This window comes from Crocuta crocuta, unplaced genomic scaffold, assembly GCF_008692635.1.
Source record: "Crocuta crocuta isolate KB4526 unplaced genomic scaffold, BGI_CrCroc_1.0 scaffold323, whole genome shotgun sequence".
Lineage (NCBI taxonomy): Eukaryota > Metazoa > Chordata > Mammalia > Carnivora > Hyaenidae > Crocuta > Crocuta crocuta.
In genome coordinates, this window is record NW_027536465.1 from 1750201 (window position 1) to 1772195 (window position 21995).

At 46.7% G+C, this 21995-nt stretch overlaps 1 protein-coding gene and 6 non-coding genes across 7 annotated transcripts; 4 read left to right on the forward strand and 3 right to left on the reverse strand.

Annotated features, from left to right (window-relative positions):
- Positions 1-1754: 1754 nt before the first annotated feature.
- On the forward strand, positions 1755-2690 carry LOC144218807 (olfactory receptor 4D9-like). Its single transcript, XM_077748777.1, has one exon. The coding sequence runs from the start codon at positions 1755-1757 to the stop codon at positions 2688-2690; it is 936 nt and encodes a 311-aa protein (XP_077604903.1).
- Positions 2691-14298: 11608 nt separating this feature from the next.
- TRNAV-UAC (transfer RNA valine (anticodon UAC)) lies at positions 14299-14371 on the reverse strand. The gene has a single exon. It is a non-coding gene; the product is annotated as a tRNA-Val (tRNA).
- A 283-nt stretch (positions 14372-14654) lies between these two features.
- TRNAR-UCU (transfer RNA arginine (anticodon UCU)) lies at positions 14655-14740 on the forward strand. Its single transcript is given in 2 exon segments — positions 14655-14691; positions 14705-14740. It is a non-coding gene; the product is annotated as a tRNA-Arg (tRNA).
- A 357-nt stretch (positions 14741-15097) lies between these two features.
- TRNAL-UAA (transfer RNA leucine (anticodon UAA)) lies at positions 15098-15180 on the forward strand. The gene has a single exon. It is a non-coding gene; the product is annotated as a tRNA-Leu (tRNA).
- Positions 15181-18187: 3007 nt separating this feature from the next.
- Positions 18188-18260, forward strand: TRNAK-UUU (transfer RNA lysine (anticodon UUU)). Its single transcript has one exon. It is a non-coding gene; the product is annotated as a tRNA-Lys (tRNA).
- A 943-nt stretch (positions 18261-19203) lies between these two features.
- On the reverse strand, positions 19204-19276 carry TRNAF-GAA (transfer RNA phenylalanine (anticodon GAA)). Its single transcript has one exon. It is a non-coding gene; the product is annotated as a tRNA-Phe (tRNA).
- A 2123-nt stretch (positions 19277-21399) lies between these two features.
- TRNAK-UUU (transfer RNA lysine (anticodon UUU)) lies at positions 21400-21472 on the reverse strand. The gene has a single exon. It is a non-coding gene; the product is annotated as a tRNA-Lys (tRNA).
- Positions 21473-21995: the final 523 nt, after the last annotated feature.

Sequence of the window (21995 nt, forward strand, 5' to 3'; positions counted from 1 at the left end):
ATATTTTTTCAGATTACCTTTCTTTGCTTAGCAATACGCATTTAAGTTTCCTCCTTGTTTTCTCGTGCCTCGATATCTCATTTCTTTTTATAACTGAATAATAGTCCATTGTGTGGAATGTATCTGCTTTTTAAACACTAACTTTGAGGGTATGCCTGGGTGGCTCAGTTAGTTGAACATCTGACTTCAGCTCAGGTCATGATCTCCTGGTTCATGAATTTGAACCCTGCATCAGGCTTGCTGTTGTCAGTGCAGAGCCCACTTTGGATCCTCTGTCCCCCCTCTCTCTGCCCCTCCCCTGCTCACTCTCTCTCTCTCTCTCTCAAAAATAAACATTAAAAAAAAATACTGCAGGTGATCATCATTGCAATTTCAAAATACCGTCTTTTATAGGAAAAGTGTAACAGCATCTCCCAACTAATGTTGCAGAGAAGACGGGCCCTGCAAAATGTTAACTGGTGCTGCATGAGGGGTCCTGCGGTCTGTGGGAACTCAGGGTAAAGAATTAAACAAATCCATTTGACCATCACGACCCTATGACACAAACATGATTCTGCCCATTTGTACTGATGATACACGGAAGCTCAGAGTCAACCTATTAATTGAACCACCAACTCAGTTAAGACAGTCTGTATTCAAATCCCGGTCTACTGGTCCTAAAATCTGTACCTTGGGCCGCCTGGTTAAGCATCCGACTTCAGCCTGGGCCATGGTCTCTCAGTCCATGGATTCAAGCCCTGCTTTGGGCTCTGTGCTGATGGCTCAGAGCCTGAAGCCTGCTTTAGATTCTGTGTCTCCCTCGCTCTCTGCCCCTCCCCCACTCATACTCTGTCTCTCAAAAATGAATAAATGTTAAAAATTTTTCGTTTAAATCTGTGGGTTTTTTGCATAAAACCAAAGGCTCTACAAATAGTGAGGTGAGACAAAGTGCCATCCAAATGTAGGTGATAAAAAGGGAGGGAGCCAGAGAAAAGACAGCCATTTGTCCAGTGGTCCTGGTGAGGAAGTCTTGGCCAAGAGGGTTATGAGGAGCAGGGACCATAGCTAGCACGTGCCAAGTCCCATGAACCAAGGAGAACAAGCCACCAAAGAGAAGAATAACTGAACACAAAAGCAGCTTGTGCTCAGATTGTCTGAGCTGCTGCAAACCTGTTCATCCTTAGGGGAGAAGGCAAACTGGAAACAGGTTTTTTTGCCTTAACTTAGTGCTGATCATGGAGTACTGTGAAAATTTGCACAGACTATGCCAAGCAGATTGTCAACTGTGGAAGATGGTGGGAGAAGACCCTTGAAGCTTCCAGTACGTCCTCAGGCTGTGTTTTATACTATCTCCCCACCCCCCCGTGTGTTTCCCACTTCCTATTAATGAGATCCATGATTCCTCACTGAAAAACAAAATGATTCTCTTAGTTTCTCAGGCCGTCAAGGGACTTTTCAAAGGGGTACAGAATATGTAAAATTATCCAACCGTAAAAAATGTTAATGAGAATTTAATAGCATACTGATTTAGGTGCTTTGATTAATTACATCCATTAGAAAGTCACTCTTTGATATACCCTGAAAGAACTCAAAACACACCACCTACTGGGAATAACTTCCTGAATTGTAGGCATCCGTGCCCACAAGGAAAATAACCGTAAAAATAACCCCCAAGACACTCCAGTCCTACAACTCACATTCCTTTTGTTTTTAATGATACACTTTGTATTTTCCATTTTCTCCCTAGGTAGTTGAAGAAGAAGAAGCATAACACAATGGAGCAGGGAAATTACACCAGGGTGAAAGAATTTATTTTTCAAGGACTGACCCAGTCCGGAGAGCTGAGCTTGGTCTTATTTCTTTTGTTATTTTTGGTGTACACATCAACTCTGCTGGGAAACCTCCTCATCATGGTCACTGTGACCTGCGAGTCCCGCCTTCACACGCCCATGTACTTCCTGCTCCGCAACCTCTCCGTCTTGGACATCTGCTTCTCCTCCATCACTGCTCCCAAGGTCCTCGTAGACCTCCTGTCAAGGACGAAGATCATCTCCTTCAATGGCTGCATCACTCAGATGTTCTTCTTCCACCTCCTCGGGGGGGCCGACATCTTTTCTCTCTCTGTGATGGCCTTCGATCGCTACATGGCCATCTCCAAGCCCCTGCACTACGTGACCATCATGAGCAGGGGGCGATGCACGGCCCTCATCGTGGCCTCCTGGGTGGGGGGCTTTGTCCACTCCATCGTGCAGATTTCCCTGTTGCTGCCCCTGCCCTTCTGTGGACCCAATGTTGTTGACGGCTTCTACTGCGATGTCCCCCAGGTCCTCAAACTCGCCTGCACCAACACCTTTGCTCTTGAGGTCTTAATGATTTCCAACAATGGCTTAATCTCTACACTATGGTTTGTCTTCCTCCTTGTGTCCTACACAGTCATCTTGACTATGCTGAGGTCTCATGCCGGGGAGGGCAGGAGGAAAGCCATCTCCACCTGCACCTCCCACATCACCGTGGTGACCCTGCATTTTGTGCCCTGCATCTACGTCTATGCCCGGCCCTTCACTGCCCTCCCCATGGACAGAGCTGTCTCCATCACCTTCACGGTCATCATCCCGGTCCTGAACCCGATGATCTACACCCTCAGGAACCAAGAGATGAAGTCAGCCATGAAGAGACTGAGGAAAAGACTGGGACCTTCAGAAAAAGAATAGATGACTACAAAGTCCAGACTGAAAGTCAGAACTGAAAATTATTCTCTCACAACACAGTATAAGACCCCAATTAATAAGACCATCTTAAGGCCAAAGTTTCCCCTTTGTCCTATAGCTGCGTCCTCTAATAAGGGTGGCCTGAATTGGCCTTCTCTGAGACATCTTCTTTTGGTGAAATTGTCGACAACTTAGAGTCTTTGGTTCATAAATTGGCCTCTCTTAAAGAGACTCCAAAGCTTACATCACCGAACACCTCAATTTACAGGTGAGGAAATAGGTCTGAGAGAAACTTACTTCTCAGTTGTTGAGTTGTGGCCATTGTTGCCCAACCAGTAATAGTAAAATGATCTCCAGGGACCAGAAGTCAAGGCAAGGAAGCCCAGCCACCCCTCCCTTAGTGGAAATCATTTTCCACTGCCAACCTTGGAAAAAATCTTTCCTCTATTGTAGTATTATGAAAGGTGTTTGCTTATCTTCATCTGACCAAGGAGTAGATAGATACCTGAGGGCTTCAGGTCCCTTTAAGAATTTCAACATCATTTTCCAGCCATTCATTCCCAGCCAACCCTCCAGAGAAAGGAATCTTATCCTGTGTGCATTGCTAAAATGTGCCTGACTCAAGTCCACAAGAAACAAAGGCTTAAGAGTAAACTCAGGGGCGCCTGGGTGATTAAGTCAGTTAAGTGGCCAACTTTGGCTCAAGTCATGATCTCATGGTTGGTGAGTTTGAGCCCCGCGTCAAGCTCTGTACTGTCAGGTCAGAGCTTTGAGCCTGGAACCTGCTTTGAATTCTGTTTCCCTCTCCCTCTGCCCCTCCCCCATGAGTGCTCTGTCTCTCAAAAAATAAATATTTTTAAAAAAATTTTTAAAGAATAAACTCGATTTGGGGGCATTTTCTTGGCTCAGTCAGTTAAGTGTCCGATTTTGGCTCAGGTCATGATCTCATGGTTTGTGGGTTCAAGTCCTGCATCAGGCTCTGTGCTGACAGCTCAGAGCCTGGAGCCTGCTTTGGATTCTTTCTCTTTCTGTCCCTCTCCTTCTCTCTCTCTCTCTCTCTCTCTCTCTCTGCCAAAAACAAATAAGCATTTAAAAAAAAGAATAAACTTGTTTTTCATTATTCAGGCCTCCTTTTTAAGAGAATAGAAAATGATATTATATTTGAGTCGGTCTCCTGGAAACCTATTAAATTTGTCAAGCAAATAGATGAAATCAGTTGTCAACTAAAATTCAAATTGTTCTTGGATCCCAGTCTTATCTCCCATGCAATCTCTGATGGATGCATGAGGTAAGGGAAGTGAAGAGCCATTTGCATAGCCCGATTCCAAGAAAAACCCAAGCAAAGGAAGCCTGCCAAAATACAACCATCCCAAACATCTCTATCACTGCCTCGCGTTGCTCCCTTGGTGCTGGCTTGAAATTCTAGCTCTTGGAATATTTCATAAGATAGACACAGTATGTGGGGGACAAGCTAGGGAGAATGCCACCACTTCAGAAGTTAGACATGTGTCCAGATGACTGTAGCAATATGCTTATCTTGATGGTGGGGAGGGGACATCTCTGAGTCTATTTTCAGGGGTATGTCTCTGGGGATTCGTTTCAAATGGTTTGTTGGATTAGTCAAAGGCATCAGGTATCCTCCAAGAGTGGAGGTGATGTAAAACAGGAAAACTGCTGTGGGTGGACATGAGGGGGTAAGTCCAAGTCCAGGCTGTCAAAGGTAGTGCAAGAGACCCAGGTGCGGAAGGATGGGACACCTCAGCACAGCAAAGCAAGGCAAACACTATTAACGAAACTCACACTTAGGCCAGATCCTGGACTCATGGGTGTTTTACCAAAGCTGGAAGACCTTTTAAAAAGTCTCCATTTGCTTCTTTGGGGTGGTTTTTACTTCCTGCCTAGAACTAAAATCATTCCCCTCACTTTTGACCTCAGCCTTGACTTTTGTATCTAATTACTCATGTGACAAAAACAGCAAGAACAATTCACACTTCCTTTTGAACCAGAATACAGAATCACATTCTGCCCTAACCAGTATGTTCTTTTCTCAACAGTAGCAGATCTTCTCTTCTTTGTAAATTGCTTTAAAATTATAGGGGTGCCTGGGTGGCTCAGTCGGTTAAGCGTCCGACTTCGGCTCAGGTCATGATCTCATGGTTCATGGATTTGAGCCCCATGTCGGGCGTGGTGCTGACAGCTAGCTCAGAGCCTGGAGCCTGTTTTGGATTCTGTATCCTCCTCTCTCTCTGACCCACCCCTGCTCAGGTCGTCTCTCTCTCTCTCTCTGAGAAATAAATAAAAAAGAAAAAATTTAATTATTTTTATTATTTTGGTGGAACCTGGGTGGCTCAGGCAGTTAAGCATTGGACTCTTGATTTCAGCTCAAGTCATGATCTTGTGGTTCGTGAGTTCGAGCATTGGGTTCCACACTGACAGTTCAAAACCCCCTTGGGATTCTTTCTCTCTCTCTGCTCCTCCCCCATTCTCTCTGTCTCTCTGTCTCTCTGTCTCTTTGTCTCTCTCTCTCTCTCTCTCTCTATCTCTCTGTCAAAATAAATAAATGTTAAAAAATTATAATAAAATAAAAAGTTTTATTATTCAAGTATGATTGACCTATAATGTTATGTTGGTTTTAGGTGCACACATAGTGATTCCACAACTCTGTACATTAAGCAGTGCTCAACATACTAAGTGTACTCACCATCAGTCACCATACAAAGTAATTACAATATTACTGACTATATTCCCTATGCTGTACTTTTCATCTCTGTGACTTACTTATTCTATAACTGGAAGTTTGTACCTTTTAATCCCCTTCACCTACTTTGTTCATCCTCCTACACACCCCCCTTTATAAATCATTTTGTTTCCATAAAAATCCTGCTTTTCTTAAAACTTAAACTTCCCTTCCTTATACACTTCTTTAGCATTTAGTCTTTTAAGCGGCAAGTGATGAACTGAGGACTCACAAGACAAAAAAAAATGTGTATGTGTTCTTTATACACACATGTGTGGTTACATATAGACTACTTAGTACAGGAAAAAAATATATATCGAATGTTAATTTTAAAACACACACACACTTACTTTTAAGAGACAATTAACTGTTTAGGGTGTTCACAAAAGAGTCTGGTACTTTAAGGATGCTAGGGTGCCTCAGTCAGTTAAGCACCCAACTTCAGCTCAGGTCATGATCTCACGGTTCATGGGTTCAAGCTCTGCATTGGGATCTGTGCTGACTGCTAGCTCAGAGCCTGGAGCCTGTTTCAGATTCTGTGTTCCCCTCCCGTTCTGCCCCTCCCCTGCTTGTGCTCTGTGTTGCTCTGTCTCTCAAAAATAAACACTAAAAATTAAAAAAAAAAAAAAAGACTATGGTACTTTGGAGACAAGTAGTATAGATTAACATCCATTTCCCAAGAAAACATGTTTCTTCTCCTTTAAGGTGATGAGAATGTCTTGTTGGATAACAATCCTTTAACATACGGATTCTAATACAAGATTTTTTTTTTTTTAACAGAGAACATGTGCAAAAGGAGGAGGGGGCGGGAAAGTGGGGGGGGGGGAGAGAGAGAGAGACAGATAATCTTAAGCAGGCTCCATGCTCAGCTTGGAGCCTGACGTGGGGCTCGATCCCTTGACTCCAGGATCATGACCTGAGCCGAATTCAAGTCGGGTACTCAACCACCTGAACCACCCAGTCACCCCTCTACTACAAGATATTTAAGTTTTTGCTAAATTGTTCAATATCTCCCATGTTGGGAAGCTGTATTTCTAAAGAAGCTTATCATGAATTAGGACTAGTGTCTACAAAGCAAAATGCTGTGTAACGTTTCCGTACCACTAAAAGGAACCATTCCGCTTCCACGATTTTCTCTTTGGCAGACAAAACTTAACTGAGATTTTTTATTTCCAGAGAGGAAGCCTCAAAACCTTTATCACATGCATTGCCTTTCCCCCAAGTTTCAGATCCTTCTCTGAGAAGCAAAAGGACTTTGCACTTGAACTCATGCACAGATCAAGAGGAGCTGCTCTGTAGATGCCTCCCTGAGGTGCAGCTGCTGTAATCCTCAGGGCTCCACAAATCACAGCTGGAAGCTTCTGCTTGGGCAGCCGATGTGCTCCTGGGCCAGAGGTTCCCAAACCCCAGTGAGGACAGAATCACCTGGCCATTTACTTAAAATGCGAAGTCCCATCTCCAAGAGATTCAATACTCTTCATGGGTACCAGGAATCCACATCCACTTCTCGGTGGTCCTGATGTGAGGGGCCTGTGTTTCAGTGCACTTTTGACAGCACTTTGACTCCAGGTCAGTGTTTTTCTTTTTCTTTTCTTTTTTTTTCTTGTTTTGTTTTAATTGTCTTTCTTTCTTTCTTTCTTTCTTTCTTTCTTTCTTTCTTTCTTTCTTTCTTTCTTTCTTTCTTTCTTTCTTTCTTTCAGAGAGAGAGAGTGTGTGTGTGTGTGTGAGAGTGGGATAAAGGCAGAGAGAGAGGGAGAGAGACCAAGCAAGCAGGCTCCCTACTGTCAGTGCAACACCCAATGCGGGGTTTGATCCCATGAACTGTGAGATCATGACCTGAGCCGTAACCAAGAGCCAGACGTCTAACCTGCTGAGCCACCCAGGCGCCCCCCAGGTCCGTACTTCTCAAACTGCAGAACCTCTCAGGGGTGCGATGTTGTTAGTAGGTCTGCACATGCATTTTTTAAATGAAATTGAATAGTCTAGGGTAGAATAAAAAGGCACAGAATTCTTCAAATGATAAAGAAAAAAAAGCTCTGTTTCCTGAAATCTTCATTTCAGATACGTACTTAAGATGTAAATAAAACATATTTCTTAGCACGTGCTTCAGTGAAAAGAGTTTGAAAACCATTGCGCAAGGACGTACTCTCTGCCTGCACTTCATAAAGCCCCCAAACCATCAGGTCCAGTTACCAAACCCTCAGACCCTTTAATATGGAACAGCGTGCCCAGTGCTCTGCTCTGCTCCCTTCACTACTCCTGTCCATTGTCAGCACTCAGGGGACAGGTGACAGCCGCTCAAAGGAGCCACGTTCTGAATCCTGAAGGTCAGTGGATAAACCAGGAGATTCCAGCAGACTGAAAGTCCAAGAAAATAGGGGATGGTGGGGCTCTAAAGGACTGAGGTGCCGGGAGTCACACCGGCCTCGCTGGATGACAGTCACAGCAAGGACATGGCAGTGTTTGCACAGCACCTGCCATGAGAAACGAAAGCTGGTATCTCCTTCTGCTACTACTGCCTCATGTTGGAAATGAGCCTGCGGGTATTGACCAGGCCTCACAATATTCCAGATCAGACCCATATTCTGAACACAGATACCTCATAAGGAAAAGCGTATTCCTGCCTTTACAAAAGAGATTTTAGATGAAAGCTCTGTGGATGATTGTCAAAAGGCTCTTCCTATGGGCCTTGCAGATCCAAGACTTAGATAATAAAGGGGGTTAAGAACACAAGAGTTACAATTGAGCCTGGCCCTGAGACAAAGAGCCTAATTTAAAGTTAAGATACAGTTAAGGGCAGAACATAAGTTACTACATATATCTTTGCTAATTGGTGAAGCATAGCAGTCCCTTCCTCAAGGCCTGCATTCCACAAACCCCCTCCCTTACACTGGCAGCTGGGATGAGGACGGATAAGAGTAGCTAAAACATAAACCCAGGTGCAAAGACTGACACATTTATGGTCCCCATGGTGCTTGCACATTCAGCATCAAGGAAAAGGCTTGCTCAAGCAACTTAGGAACAAGCCTAATATACATTCTTCCTCTTGTGATTAAAAATTGTCTAGAGGCCTACCCATGCAAAATAAGATAAGTTTGTTAGTATCTTAATCTGGGGGACTGACATCAAGAATACGGGGAGGCTCTGCAAGAATACTTTTGTAAGGCCTGTTTCTGTACACCTTCCGCTGATCAAAGCATCTTATTACAAATAATTAGCCCCTGTAAAAATTCTGTCTTGGGATGTCATGTTATTGTTGGACCTTAAAATAAAGACACCAAAACCGACAGGACGGAGATGCCTGCCTGGTGATCAGAAAGAATCTCCAGGGCTCTCTCACTCTCTCTCTCTCTCTCGCCGACACCATCCATCCTTCAGGGACCCCTGGACCTGCCGGAGCCGGCCTCCGGCACTGAGGGCCTTCGAGTCTTTATCTAGCACAATGTGTTGAACAACCTCATGGCACTGAAAAATCACATCATAAAACCATGTGCCTTTGAGAAAGAGCTGAGGTCAAAGGCAACATTCACCTTTGCTAAAGAGATGAAAATTTGCACCAAACTTTTATTTATTTATTTATTCATTCATTCATTCATTCATTCATTCATTTATTTGTTCATTCATTCATTCATTCACTCATTCATTCACTTTGAGAGAGAGAGAGAGAGAGAGAGAGAACACAAGTGGGGGAGGGGCAGAGAGAGAAGGAGAGAGAGAGAATCCCAAGCAGGCTCCTCACTGTCAGCGCAGAGTCTGGCCTGGGGCCCCATCCCGCGGGACCATGACCTGAGCCAAAATCAAGAGTCGGCTGCTGAACGACTGAGCCACCCAGGCGCCCCTGCCCCAAACTGCAACCATGTTAAACTAGTTATTGTTTCCATACCTTTTAATACACAACTTCTGAAAAGAGAGGTCACCCTTGAAGACTAAAAAAGCTCAGAGGCAAGTTGGTTAAAAACTGGTACCAGATGGGGGTGCCTGGGTGGCTCAGTCGGTTAGGCTTCCGACTTCAGCTCGGACCATGATCTCATGGTTTGTGGGTTCAAGCCCTGCATCGGGCTCTGTGCTGACAACTAGCTCAGAGCCTGGAGCCTGCTTCAGATTCTGTGTCTCTGTCTCTCTGGCCCTCCCCTGCTCATGCTGTCTCTCTCTGTCTCAGAAATAAATAAAACTGGGGCCCTTAGAAATTATTTCCAGTGTCACTTTTTTTAAGTTTTCCAGTATTTTTTTAAGTTTATTTATTTATTTTGAGATAGAAAGCCCACACAAGTTGGGGAGGGGCAGAGAGAAGTTTATAAGTCTTTCTTATATGGCTTATTAAAGTTATTTTGAGAGAGAGAAAGAGAGAGAGAAAGCAGGAGAGGGGCAGAGAGCAGGAGAGAGAGAATCCCAATCAGGTTCCCTGCTAGCAGTGCAGAGTCTAACTCAGGCTCAATCTCACAAACCGTGAGCCCATGACCTGAGCTGAAATCAAGAGTCGGAAGCTTAACCGACTGAGCCAGCCAGGCGCCCTTCCCATGTGGCTTATTTCACTTAGCATAACACTTTTGAAATATATCCTTGTTGTGTGCATCAGAAGCTCATTCCATTTTCTTGCTAAATGCTTTTCAGTGGCATGGCTGACCATTTTTACCAATTCACCAGTCAAGGCCATTTGGTTTGGTTCCAGTTTGGGGATTATGACTAAAACTGCTATAAACATTTACACATTGGGGCACCTGGGTGGCTCAGTCGGTTAAGGATCCGACTTCGGCTCAGGTCATGATCTCAAATTCTGCTCAAATTCTGTATCTCCCTCTCTCTCTGACCCTTCCCTGCTCATGCTATCTTTCTTGCTCTCTCTCAGAAATAAATAAAACATTAAAAAAAAATTTACACATCCACCTTTATGTAAATGTGTGCTCTCTGGCTCTTGGGTAAATACCTACAAGTAAGACTGCTGGTAAAACGATACATGTGGGGGTGCCTGGGGGACTTGGTTGGGGAGGGCCTTCACATCTTCATGATCTCACAGCACTGAAAATCATAAGAACGTGACCTTATTTGGAGACAGCGTTTTTTAATAGAGATAATCGCACTACGGCGAGGCCATTAGGGTGGGCCCAGTCCCGTATAACTGATGCCCCAAGGAGAAGCAGATAAAGGACAGACAATATGAAAAGACAGAGGGAGAACACTGAGCACCTACAAGGCAAGAAGAGAGGCCAGTAAATGCAGAGCTGATGCTCCGAGCACTTGGCATTTTCTAAAAATGTCCCACAGGGGTAGGGGGTGGCCCAGTCGGTTAAGCATCTGACTTCAGCTCAGGTCATGATCTCACAGTTCATGAGTTCAAGCCCCACATCAGGCTCTCTGCTGTCAGCTGGGTGCCTGGAGCCTGCTTTGGATTCTATGTCCCCCTCTCTGCCCCTCCCCTGCTTGCATGCTGTCTCTCTCAAAAATAAATAAACATTAAAAATTTTTTTTAAATAAATAAAAATGCCCCCACGGGAAAACCATATTGTTCTACCTAAACTTACCAGACTTATTTGCCAAATCAGTAATAATAATGATGATGATAGATGACATTTGCTAAGTGTTTGCCCCATGCATTTCATCTGAAATACTTTATATACAGGGGAGCCTGGGGGCTCAATTGGTTGAAACACTGACTCTTGATTTCAGCTCAGGTCATGATCTCAGGATTGTGGGATCAAGCCCTGAGCTGGGCTCTGCACTGAGTGTGGAGCCTGGATGGGATTCTCTCTCTCTCTCTCTCTCTCAAATAAATAAATAAATAAATGAAATGCTTCACACACAGTAATTTACTAAATCCTCTTGAGAATCTAACCTGAGCTGTATTTGCATTTTACAGAGGAGGAAACTGTGGCCCAGAGCAGTTAGGCAACAAAGCCAGTGCCATACAGCACAAACAGGTGATGTACTGTGTCACAGTCACATAATCAAGAGTGGCAGAACCAGGAATTGAAGCCACAGTTTGGCTCTGGAGTCTACAGTTTGAGCTTCTATGGTCTGTGCACTACCCAGAGCTAAGCCCTTTGTGAGAAGGGAAGGAGCCTAGCGTATGCAACACAGAAAAGCAGAAGGAAGCTGCTTTGATGAGCCCAAGGAGTACCAGAGGGAAAGCCTATGTCAGCAGATCTCCTGGAAAGTTCTAAGGAAAGGATGTTAAGGAACTTTGAAGCTAGAGACAGGCAGAACCAGTTTAATTTTTGGAACCTATGTGATTTTTACCAAGTTGACTGATCTACACATCCAAGTCCTCCAGAGCGACTTATAAAATCCCTTTAGAGGGGTCTAATGTCCCTGTCTCATGGCTTACCCAGTGCCTTAGTCTGTTCAGGCTACTGTAACAAAAATACCACAGACTGGGTGGCTTAGAATAGCAGCAGAAATCTATCTCGCAGTTCTGGAGGCTAGGAAGTCCAAGATCAAGGCACTAGCAGATTTGATGTTTGGTGAAAATGCCATATCCTCATTCATAGATCAATCACTGTCTTCTTGGTGTCCTACATGGCAGAAAGGGTGAGGGAACTTTCTGGGGTCACTCTTAAAAGGGCACTCATCCCACATAAGGGTTTTATCCTCAGGACCTTCCAAAGCCCCCCTCCATCACACTGAGGATTAGCTTTCATCATATGAGCTTGGCTGGGGGGCGGGGGGGGAGGGGGCACAAACACTAGACCACAGCACCTAGTTATAGATTTTTCAAAAGGACCAAAGATGTAACAGATAAATTTTAAGGAAATAATCTGGAGAAAATATAGCTTCATTTTTGGAATATAATCTCAGAATGGGGAAGCACTTTCTAGGCAGGAAATTTTAAAGCTCCTCCCCCCAAAAATAATAAACACGGGGATAATGAATTTGGCTACATTAACAGTTTTAAATTGCTACATAGCATAAAATAGCAAAAATAAAAATTAAGAGACAAACAGCAAGTCTAGGAGCTACATTTGCAAAACATATCTAAATCTATATTTATAAAAAGTACCTAAAAATCTATAAGAATACATTAACAATATAATAGAAAATTGTACAAAAGGATTCAACAGATTGTAGGACGGAAGGAAGGGAGAAAGGGAAAAAGGAAGATAGGGAGGAAAGAGAATGGTTTTTAAGCATATGAAAAAGTATTCAACCTTACTCTCATAAAAGACAGGTAAACTAAAACATGTTCCTCTTTCAAAAGGCAAAGAGACCTAAAAGCCCGTTAATACTTTTTATTTGAGAGAGACTGAGATGAAGCAATCACTGTCACGTTGGTAGGAATGTAATATTGTCCAAACTCTGGAGGTGAAGGCATTCATAGAAATATAACATATATATGCCCAGCAATTCCTTTTCTAAGGCAAATAGGCAATACTCTGTCTAGGTTGGTACCCTATTCTGTCCCTGGCCCGTGTGACCCTGGGCAATTACTTACCCTCTCTATGCTGCTTCTTTGTGTCCCAAATGGGTTAGATAATAATACAATCATGGTGAGTCTCACCTGAGTCAGCCTCCTGCCTAGCCACATAGGAAATGCCTAGATAAGCTTTTGCTATTATTACTCTTATGTTCCACTCCAAAACCAATCAACAAGGAAATCCACCACAGAATTGTCTGTAAGATGGAACACGAGTTAGTTGTTCATTGAATACCACAGACTAAACAATTGTGGTACATCCAAGCACTGGAAGCCAAAGAACGAGCGGACTCAACAATGGCATAGAAAGATTTCCAGAATATTGTTGGGGTGAGGGGAGCAGTATCAATCATATGCTTTCTTTTGTACAAAAATCCTAAGTGGCTAATAAAGGAAATGGGCATCTATACTGGTGAGTGCAAAGAATATCTCTGAAGAGTCACAAAAGAAACTCCCAGCAGATGAAAGATGGGAGGTGTCCAAGAGAAAGCTGGACACGAGTTAAAGGCGAGAGCACAGATTCTAATCAGTAATATACTATGGCAAGAGGGAAAAGGGTCCAGCGTGAACTGCACTCAACTTCGATTTGTACCATAAGGGGACAGGAGGGGAGTGATCGCAGCTCAGTAGGCCCAGGGAAGCGAAAATTATAAAAATCTGGAAACGGATGGAGCTGGTCCCTGAAATCCCCATGTGGGTTTGCTAACTGGTTCTTAACTCTAACAAGTTAGGCTCCTACCTTCCCACAGAGGCTGAGAGACAGGGGCCCTGTGTCAGGCGCTGGCTGGAGCCAACAGTAAATTGGCCAGTCTTCTCAGGCAGCACTGTCAGGGGACCTAGGATCACCTTCGGGATGCTGCTAGAAACTCAGCCTGGTTGTTTGTTCAAGGCCGAGGTGGACAGGCCTGGTTGACCCAGAGGAGCCAGGCTAGAGTTTGGTCAAGGAGACAAGCTTTGTCAGAGGGGCGCATCACGGTAGGGCATGCAGAGCTCTTTGAATTCTTTAACATGTGCATATAATTTTCCAAAAAGATGTTTAATTTCAATAAATCATGAGATCGGTGACGTTGGAGTTAATCAACACGGGAAGGCGGTGACCCTCCGGATATCCTCCCATTGAGCGGTGTCAGCAACTTTCTAAGATGGCGGAGGAGCAGGTGAGCCCAGGACCCCGGCCCAGGCCCTGGGAGGCGGCACCGCGGTGGGGGTCGGGGAGGCGCAGGCGCGGAGGCGCGCTGTGCCTGGAGCCGGGTCCCGGCGCCTGCACGTCCCCAGAGGCGTCACGTCGCCGCAGCCGCGTCGGTCGATCTGCGCAGGCGCCCACCGGCCGGGAGCCCGCGCGGCCTGGCTCAGCGCCAAGCCCCGGGCTGGACCGCAGCGTCTCTCGCTCCCCGGGGTAAAACTCAAGGTCTGGCTGACAAAGGAAAAACCTGAAAATGTCCCTAAAAGGAATAAGGACAACCTCGTGGTTCCACTGGGGCTCGAACCCAGGACCTTCTGCGCGTAAAGCAGATGTGCTAACCGCTACACTATGGAACCGCGCGGTGCAGCAGCCCTCCAGGGTGCGGTAAGTGCACTTAAAGACCTTTCTCTTTCCAGTGTGGGCGGAGACTGAGCGTAGAGGCCCGGCCGTCGCTCTCGCAGAGAAACTGTCAGAAGGCTCTCGGGCCGCCAAGCGCAGCTGCCACCCACGCTTCTTCTCGGCTGCACGCGCTCCGCCGCTTCTCCGAGAAAGAAGGCGCAACCGGACCCGCGACGAGTGTCCCGGGGCAGACGGCGTGCCTGCCTTGATGTAAGCAGCGCGGAGAGAGGAGGAGTGCCTGGCTCTGTGGCGCAATGGATAGCGCATTGGACTTCTAGATAGATGGAGGCATTCAAAGGTTGTGGGTTCGAGTCCCACCAGAGTCGCTTTTGTTTTGGTAGAGGAAGGAAGTAAAGAAAAAAATCCCACCTGGACACCTTTAAAATTCCCCATCCCACTCGTCCCCTAGGAAAAGGAAGGAAACTCATTCCAACTTCCTGTTGGGTCCTCTCGTGTGAAGGTGTTGGGAGATTCGTCACCCGAGTCTTTCCAGTCGCCTTTAGGGGGCCCCAGAGTTTCCGGTGACTGGAGGTGGAGAAATTAGCGAGACGTGTTAAGTTTCGGAGACTTTTTTGCACCCACATTGCCCTTTTACATTCACAGTCAAAATTTCTAATTGTTTTGAAACTTCAGTAACTCCGTATTGCTCAAGTGGGGTAAAAATGAGCGTGTGCTTGCAGCGTACCAGAATGGCCGAGTGGTTAAGGCGTTGGACTTAAGATCCAATGGATTTATATCCTCGTGGGTTCGAACCCCACTTCTGGTAAAGGCTCGTCTGCTTTTCTAAACAGGAACTTACGCTTTGAGTGTCCCGAGGGCTTTCAAGATGGTAAACAGTTGCGACCCTCTGTGTGTTTTCAATCTTAATAGGCTGAGAGACCATGATGGACGGAAGTAACAAGACAGCCTGAATGGTTACATGGCAATGACATGTTAATCTGACTCTTAGTGTTTTTGCCAGAAACGGAAAGTGTAGCAACAAATTCAGAATTGATGGTTTGGAAAACTGAAGGAAAGGGTCCGTGTAAAACTGTACTACGTTGGGGTGGGGTGGGGGAGTAAAAGCGTTCACCCTTTGAAATTAGTCAACAGTTATTTCTTAAGATCCTGCGTTATGGCAAGTACTGTTCTAAACGCCGGGGTTATGGGAATCCAAAAAATTCTGGAAAAGTAAAAGCTAAAAAATGAGGGTAGCAAAAAAGACAAGGTCCTTACCAACAAGATGCCTTGTCCAGAGGCACTTACATCACAGAGTGACAGAGGGAAGAGATGGTTTATAAACAAGCAAATAAACAGAATTTCAGATGGCAATGAGCGCTACAAAGTAAATAAAACGGGGTGGCACAATGGAGTGGCATAGAACTTTCTCAGAGCAACGTCATTCCATTTGTGGAAATCATTCATCTTGACAGGAATGTTCTCCCTCTGTCTCTACCAAACAAAACCTCCCAGGAACCAGTTCTGCTCTCCAAATCTTCCCCTGACCCATGGCCCTCATTCATTGCACAACCTTTTTGAGAGCTTGATCTATGCCAGCCACCAGCCAGGCACTGGGGACACACAGGGACTGTCTGCCTCCCAGCAGAAACGTTGGGGGAGGAAAGACTGTGTGTCTTCAGACAGGTGTTGAAGGTAGGGTATGGTGAGTACAGCAATAGTGACAGCCTCAGAGGCCCCCAGCACGTAACCTGATCTGGAGAGGATCAAGCAGGGATCTCTGGGCAAGTCCTCATCCTGGTCTTTAAAGATCAGAGGGAACATTCCAAACCAAAGAAACTTGGAAAGTGGGGAGAGGATGGCATTTCAAGACTGGGGGGTTGGGGAGGATGGAAGGGAGTGGAAAAAAGCACAGCGGCTGTTAAATGAAATACAGACAGCTCCAGCGAACCCTCTCTATGCTGAGTAGGCCAGTTCCCCGCTCTTAACGCTCAATGACATACAGTTTGGGACTTTGGTTCTCAGTGTTTGGTACCTGTGGATCTAGTCTTGTCTCAGGAAGCAGATCTTCTGGATCGCCCGCACTCAGTGTTGTACTGAGCAGGCCCTGTGAACAGAGCCCTGTTGTAAGAAGCTGAGGTTAGGCCAGAGGCTCACTAAGTCCCCCGGGACTGACTTCCCAGCACCAGCAGCTCCTCTCCAGGGGGGACCTGGTTTTAGTTTTCTTGGTGGAATCTAGACTTGTCATCTGATTCTTAGAGATGCACATCCTCATTTGTGAACACTACCTTATTCATTTGTGATTTTTCAATAGAGTGATTCCCCTCTCAAATCATGAGACATGGAGGGACTCCCCCCTCACACACACACACACCCCCCCTTACTGGAAAGAAAATTTGTGCTTTTAACCTTTCTTTTCTGGGATCTGTAGAAAACACAGGATTAGGGATGCCTGGATCTGAAGGGCTCCCTGTGTGATCCCAGAAGGTTAGAAGAATTTAACAGATTACATGAAAAGAATGCATTTTCTTTGCTCCAATAACACAGTTGTACCTAAAGGAAATGGTGAGAGCCTCCTCTTACAAAATGTAGCCATTTTTATTGTTTTCTATCCTTAAACATCTCTTATGTATAGGCAAACCCCAAATATACAAAATGTATAAAGAAAATATATTCCTATACAGATCCTTTATTGTTTTCCACAAATATCCCATACATACTGTGTAGCATCTTGTGTTTTTGCTTACCATAACATGGATATCTTTCATAACAGGTTACCTTTTAAACATGCTGATACGTTTCATTCCTGATACATTTCGCATCAAGTACATTTCACAAAGAATGCAAACCTCAACGTTCCCCCAGCACAGGGGAGTGTCTCTGAACTCCAAGCAGGACGAAAATGGCGTGAGGTTCTACATCATAAGACTCCCTTCCTTTCAAGGGATCTTGTCCAATACCTCAAGAAAGGATATGGCAATGAGGGAGCAGGATGAATGAAAAAATTAGTTGAGTCCGAGATACAGCTGCCAGGATAACAGGACTTCCTCAAAATATAAAATCCCACCTTGCCTCAACCGTTCAGCAAAAGCTCTGGAAAAATGTTCAGATTCCCTGGAGAACTTCCTGTCTGCTGGTGCCTCTGCTCAGAATTCTTTCCAAGACTACAGGGGCCCAGTAACCATTCACGGCTTCTCTAGCCCCCTAGAAGACTCGGCTGCCCTACTTCTGGTGTCAGCCCGGAGCCTGCAAAAGCCAGTTTCCCACCATCAAAATGCTTGATTGAGTGCGTCTGTTAGTGTAGCTTTCTGCTGCACTGAGGACCAGGGCTGGGTCTTTGCAGCTCAAGTTTGCTTAGGTGCTGGGGAGCAGCATGCACTCGATGAATGTCTAATCAGTTATTCTTAATACGCCACCAACAGGACACTCCGGGGCTCTTCAAAGACCAACACTGGAAATAAAAATCCCGCTGCTCAACCAGAAGCACGCCCGGAGTTCCTAAATCTGGAGAATTTTTTTTTTTTTTAAATCTGGAGAATTCTTTAGGGGACGTTCCCTTTATCCTGTGCCAACGCTTAGTTGGCGGGGGAGGGGGGAAGGGAAAGGGGAGCAGCACAGGGGCGGAGCAGGCGAGACAGCAGGTTTTTTCTTTATTGTCTATCTCTGATGGGACAGAGAAGGATTCCATTCAGCCCAACACCCACTGGATCTTGATTTTGTACTTCCACCCTCAAGAAATCAGTAAAGGGTGTCAGGATATTAATTCAATAAGAAAAATGTACAGCCACGTGGACTATTTCACTGCGGATAGAGTTAGGAAAGAACTTTCCTTGTGAGCCCGGATAGCTCAGTCGGTAGAGCATCAGACTTTTAATCTGAGGGTCCAGGGTTCAAGTCCCTGTTCGGGCGTAGGTTATTTTAAACTCCAAAAACAAATTTGAGACTGTTAACACCATTCTTAGACCCCCAGGTAAGGGGTTATGCAAAGCACCGCTGGGATCCCTTCCGCGCTGGGAGAGAAGGGTACCCCCTTGTGGGCCTGACCGGCCTCGGACTTCGCGCATGCGCACGGTGCTCAATAACAAGCCTTCAACGCTCAGGTTTTTCTCTTCCAACTTTGGAATGTTACTGTGCCTTCAGGTGTTTTTTTTCGTTGAAACTTACGTGTATTACTTTCATATACAAAACGCCAATAGACCCATAACCAATAAACTGCACCCCCATCGTCATTCCCGACAGCAATGCCCCTGACAGTAATTGGCGCCCCGTTTATTAAAGGCACGGTGAGAAAGCTGAGGTTCCAAGGACTCTTTCAAATAGAGACACGTGCTTATGAGTCACATTTCCGGCTGGGGACCATCCTTCACCAGATTTCTGGCGCGCCCACGAGAGGCCCTGGCTTTTGGGTTTGGCTTCGCAGACAAACGTTTTTGAGGGCAGTCTGCACGTCTGTCGCCCACGAGAAAACCTTGCGAGCCTGGCGAGCTGACCGCACTGGGAACTGCGAACAAACACTAGGGAGCCTGGTGTGCGGTGGTGTCACTAATGGCGGGCACTCCGCGGCTCCGGGCTTCGCTACGAGGACTAAGCCTCCGAACCCTCCCCGTACCAAGTGAAGCATCTTAGCCTCCCCTGAGCGCGCGCTGAGACCCGCAAGGCCACTGCGCAAGCGCGAGGGTGAGCACGCGCCTGAGCCACCCGCCTCCCCTCAACACACATCCGCTGCGCACGCGCGGGGGTTTGCACGCGCCCTGAGGCCGGCACGGGCACTGCGCAGGCGCACCCGGAGGCACTGGGCGGGGCTCTACGGAAACGAACGCACCTCCGTCCCAACGTGGGTCGGCAAAAACGCTGCCGAAACCCGGGATCGAACCAGGGACCTTTAGATCTTCAGTCTAACGCTCTCCCAACTGAGCTATTTCGGCGGAGGCGGGAGCCCTTGCTACCCTGTTAAGGAAATTTAAAAGAAAGAAAAAAGAACTTTCACTTATCTCCGCCTTTTCAGTTCCCAATTCCGCTCTGAGGTTTGGAGGGCAGTGAATGAGAAAAGTAATCCCTGGCATGTGAGGAAAATTTCGCGTTCTTCCTAATGCTTTCTCTACCTCTCCCCAGGGCCCTAGTAAGAGTAAACGGCCACTTAATAAGTGCCTACCGTGTGCCCAGCCCCATGAACTTATGTGGTCTTATTTGATCCCCACCCGCCTCACCCCTGCCGTAAGGTTGATGATATGGTAATTTCTAAATGAAATAACTGATACGCCTCAAATCGTCCAGAACTGAACCAGAGCTGTCCAGCCCAAAAGGTCTTGGTCAAAACAGATGTTAGGGTTTTGTTTGGTTGATTTTTTGGTTTGGGTTTTGTTTTTTCTTTTTTTTCACTTTTCCCCCTTTGGGGAAAGGCAGAGGGAGTGAACTTGAGGAGGGACGGAGGAACTAGGAGTCCTGAATGTCTCCACCCCTGTCCTCTCCTGCCCCAGCCTGCTCTGTTTTTGTTCAGTCAGGAAATGATTGGAACAGACACTTCACTTTTTAAGGTTGCCAGAAGTGCACTTGATCGCTTTCCAAGGGACTTCCTCAGAGAGAAGAGTGTCTGCCACAGCTCCTCACCTTGTTTCTCTCCCTGGGACGCCAGATTGGCCCCATGATTCAATTTCTTCAAGCAGGTAGCCTCACTGGCCCAACCAAACCACTCCACCCTTGCTGTCCCTTCAGCACATATCAACCAACACAGATCACATGAGTATGGGCTTATGATCTTGGGCATATTGGGAGTATGTTTCCTTTGAAGTGATTCCTTCTGTGTTTCCATTTGTATCCTTTGTTTCTTCCCTAGATTGAAAACTCTTGAAGACTATTAACAATGAGAATAGCTACAATATATTGAATGTTTGCCTCGGGGCAAAACTCTACTAAGCACTGTGCAGGCCTTGTTGGATGCTCTTGCTCTGATTCCCTTTCTCCTGATAAAGCTGCGCTTCGGAGACGAGCTAATCGTGGGTGTGTATAGGCGCGGCATCAGGCACTCCAGCCTGCAGGGCAAGCCCTGCCTCCCTCTTTGAGAGCTACCTCCATCCCGGCCCTGCTCCACTAATCAGCACTCCCTGGGGAGCACAATCCATCGGCTAAGGGGGCAGCTGACTCAATCAACCTAGGCCCCATCCTGCTAAGGAGATCAAGATGGACTTTCTTCCGTTGCCTGGCAGAGACAAAGAAAAAAAAAAAAGGCTCCATCTCTAGTGATGCAAGAATGTACCTTTCCTTCACCTACCAGGGAAATTAGTTTTAGTCTCTTTTGTCCACAACCCAACTTCCTCAATACCTCGCCGGAGCCGAGTGCTTCCTTTGTTAGTTTGTAGTCGGTGCGAGCTGACTCTTGGGTTTTCTCCAGCCCCTTGAAGGCACTCTTTCCAATACGCACGTTCTTCCTCCCGCAGCAAAGCTGCCATCGCCGCCTCACCTCCTCCCCTGTGTTCAGGGTCACACTTGGGGGTGAGGGTGGGGGGGAAGAGAAGACTTCATTTAGAGAGAAAACTGCTCTATTTGGCGCTTCTGTTTCTAGATGGCCTTCTCTTCTTTTTCCGAGTGCAGAAATATTCTCTAGAAGGCTAGTAATGTGGCTTGTTGGTGCAGGATCCGTGCTGTAATCCCCCGCACCTAGCGGGAGGGAGCCCCAGAGGGGTCAAGGCTGCCCGCAAGACAGCCAAAGGGGACGGCGCCCGAAGGAGGCGCAGGGACGTCCTGAAGCATCGGTTCCCCCTTCCTGTGAACACAGCAGTAACTGGGACCTCCGCGGCCCCGCCGGCGGCTGCAGAATTAAGCCGCGTACTTAATTCCCTCCAGCAATGCCCTGCGGGTCTCCCGGGGGACCTTCGCACAAAAGTTCGCACTGTCCGTCCTCGCGGGGGCCGGGCTTTTCCAAGAAGCGGCTGGACTCGCAGCCTCCACTCTCCCAAGATTTTACTCCCTTCTCTGAAGGCACCCGGATAACGAAAGCTGTTCCCGAGCGCTGGTTCTCATTTTTAAATTACTAGGAAAAAGGTTACAGTATCGCCCGAACAGGGACTTGAACCCTGGACCCTCAGATTAAAAGTCTGATGCTCTACCGACTGAGCTATCCGGGCTCACGACGAGAGCCTCCCTCTGGTGCTTGAAGGCTCTGTTGTCGTTTGCGCTGCGCGCCAACAGCACCGCGCTGGGCGAGCTCCCGGATTCGTCCTTTGTGTGTGGTTAATCCAATTCCGACCCACGGACCCCAGGGAGACGGGAGGTGAAGGGGAGAGGATGCGGGGAAGGCGTCAGGTCGTTCTTTGGCAGCTGAATGCAGATTTCTTAAATATAACAAAATTAAACGCGCCCCCTCTTATTTAGAGACTCCGCGGCAAACATGAATCTTCAGTTCTGCAAAAGCCTGCGGAGGGAGGCGAAGCCATTGCTTCACTGCACCCCGCGCTCCACGCAGGTCTTTGCCGTGAAAGCAAAGAGCACGGGGTCGGAGACCACAGTTCGTGTTAAAGCTGGCATGTGTCCCTTCTTCCGAGAAGCACCGCTTCGCAGTCCCTCGTCCTCATTGCAGGTGCCCCCCTCAGAAGAAGCGCGAAGCGGATTAGATGAAAGAGACAAGGGCTAGAATCAGAAGGGCTAGCA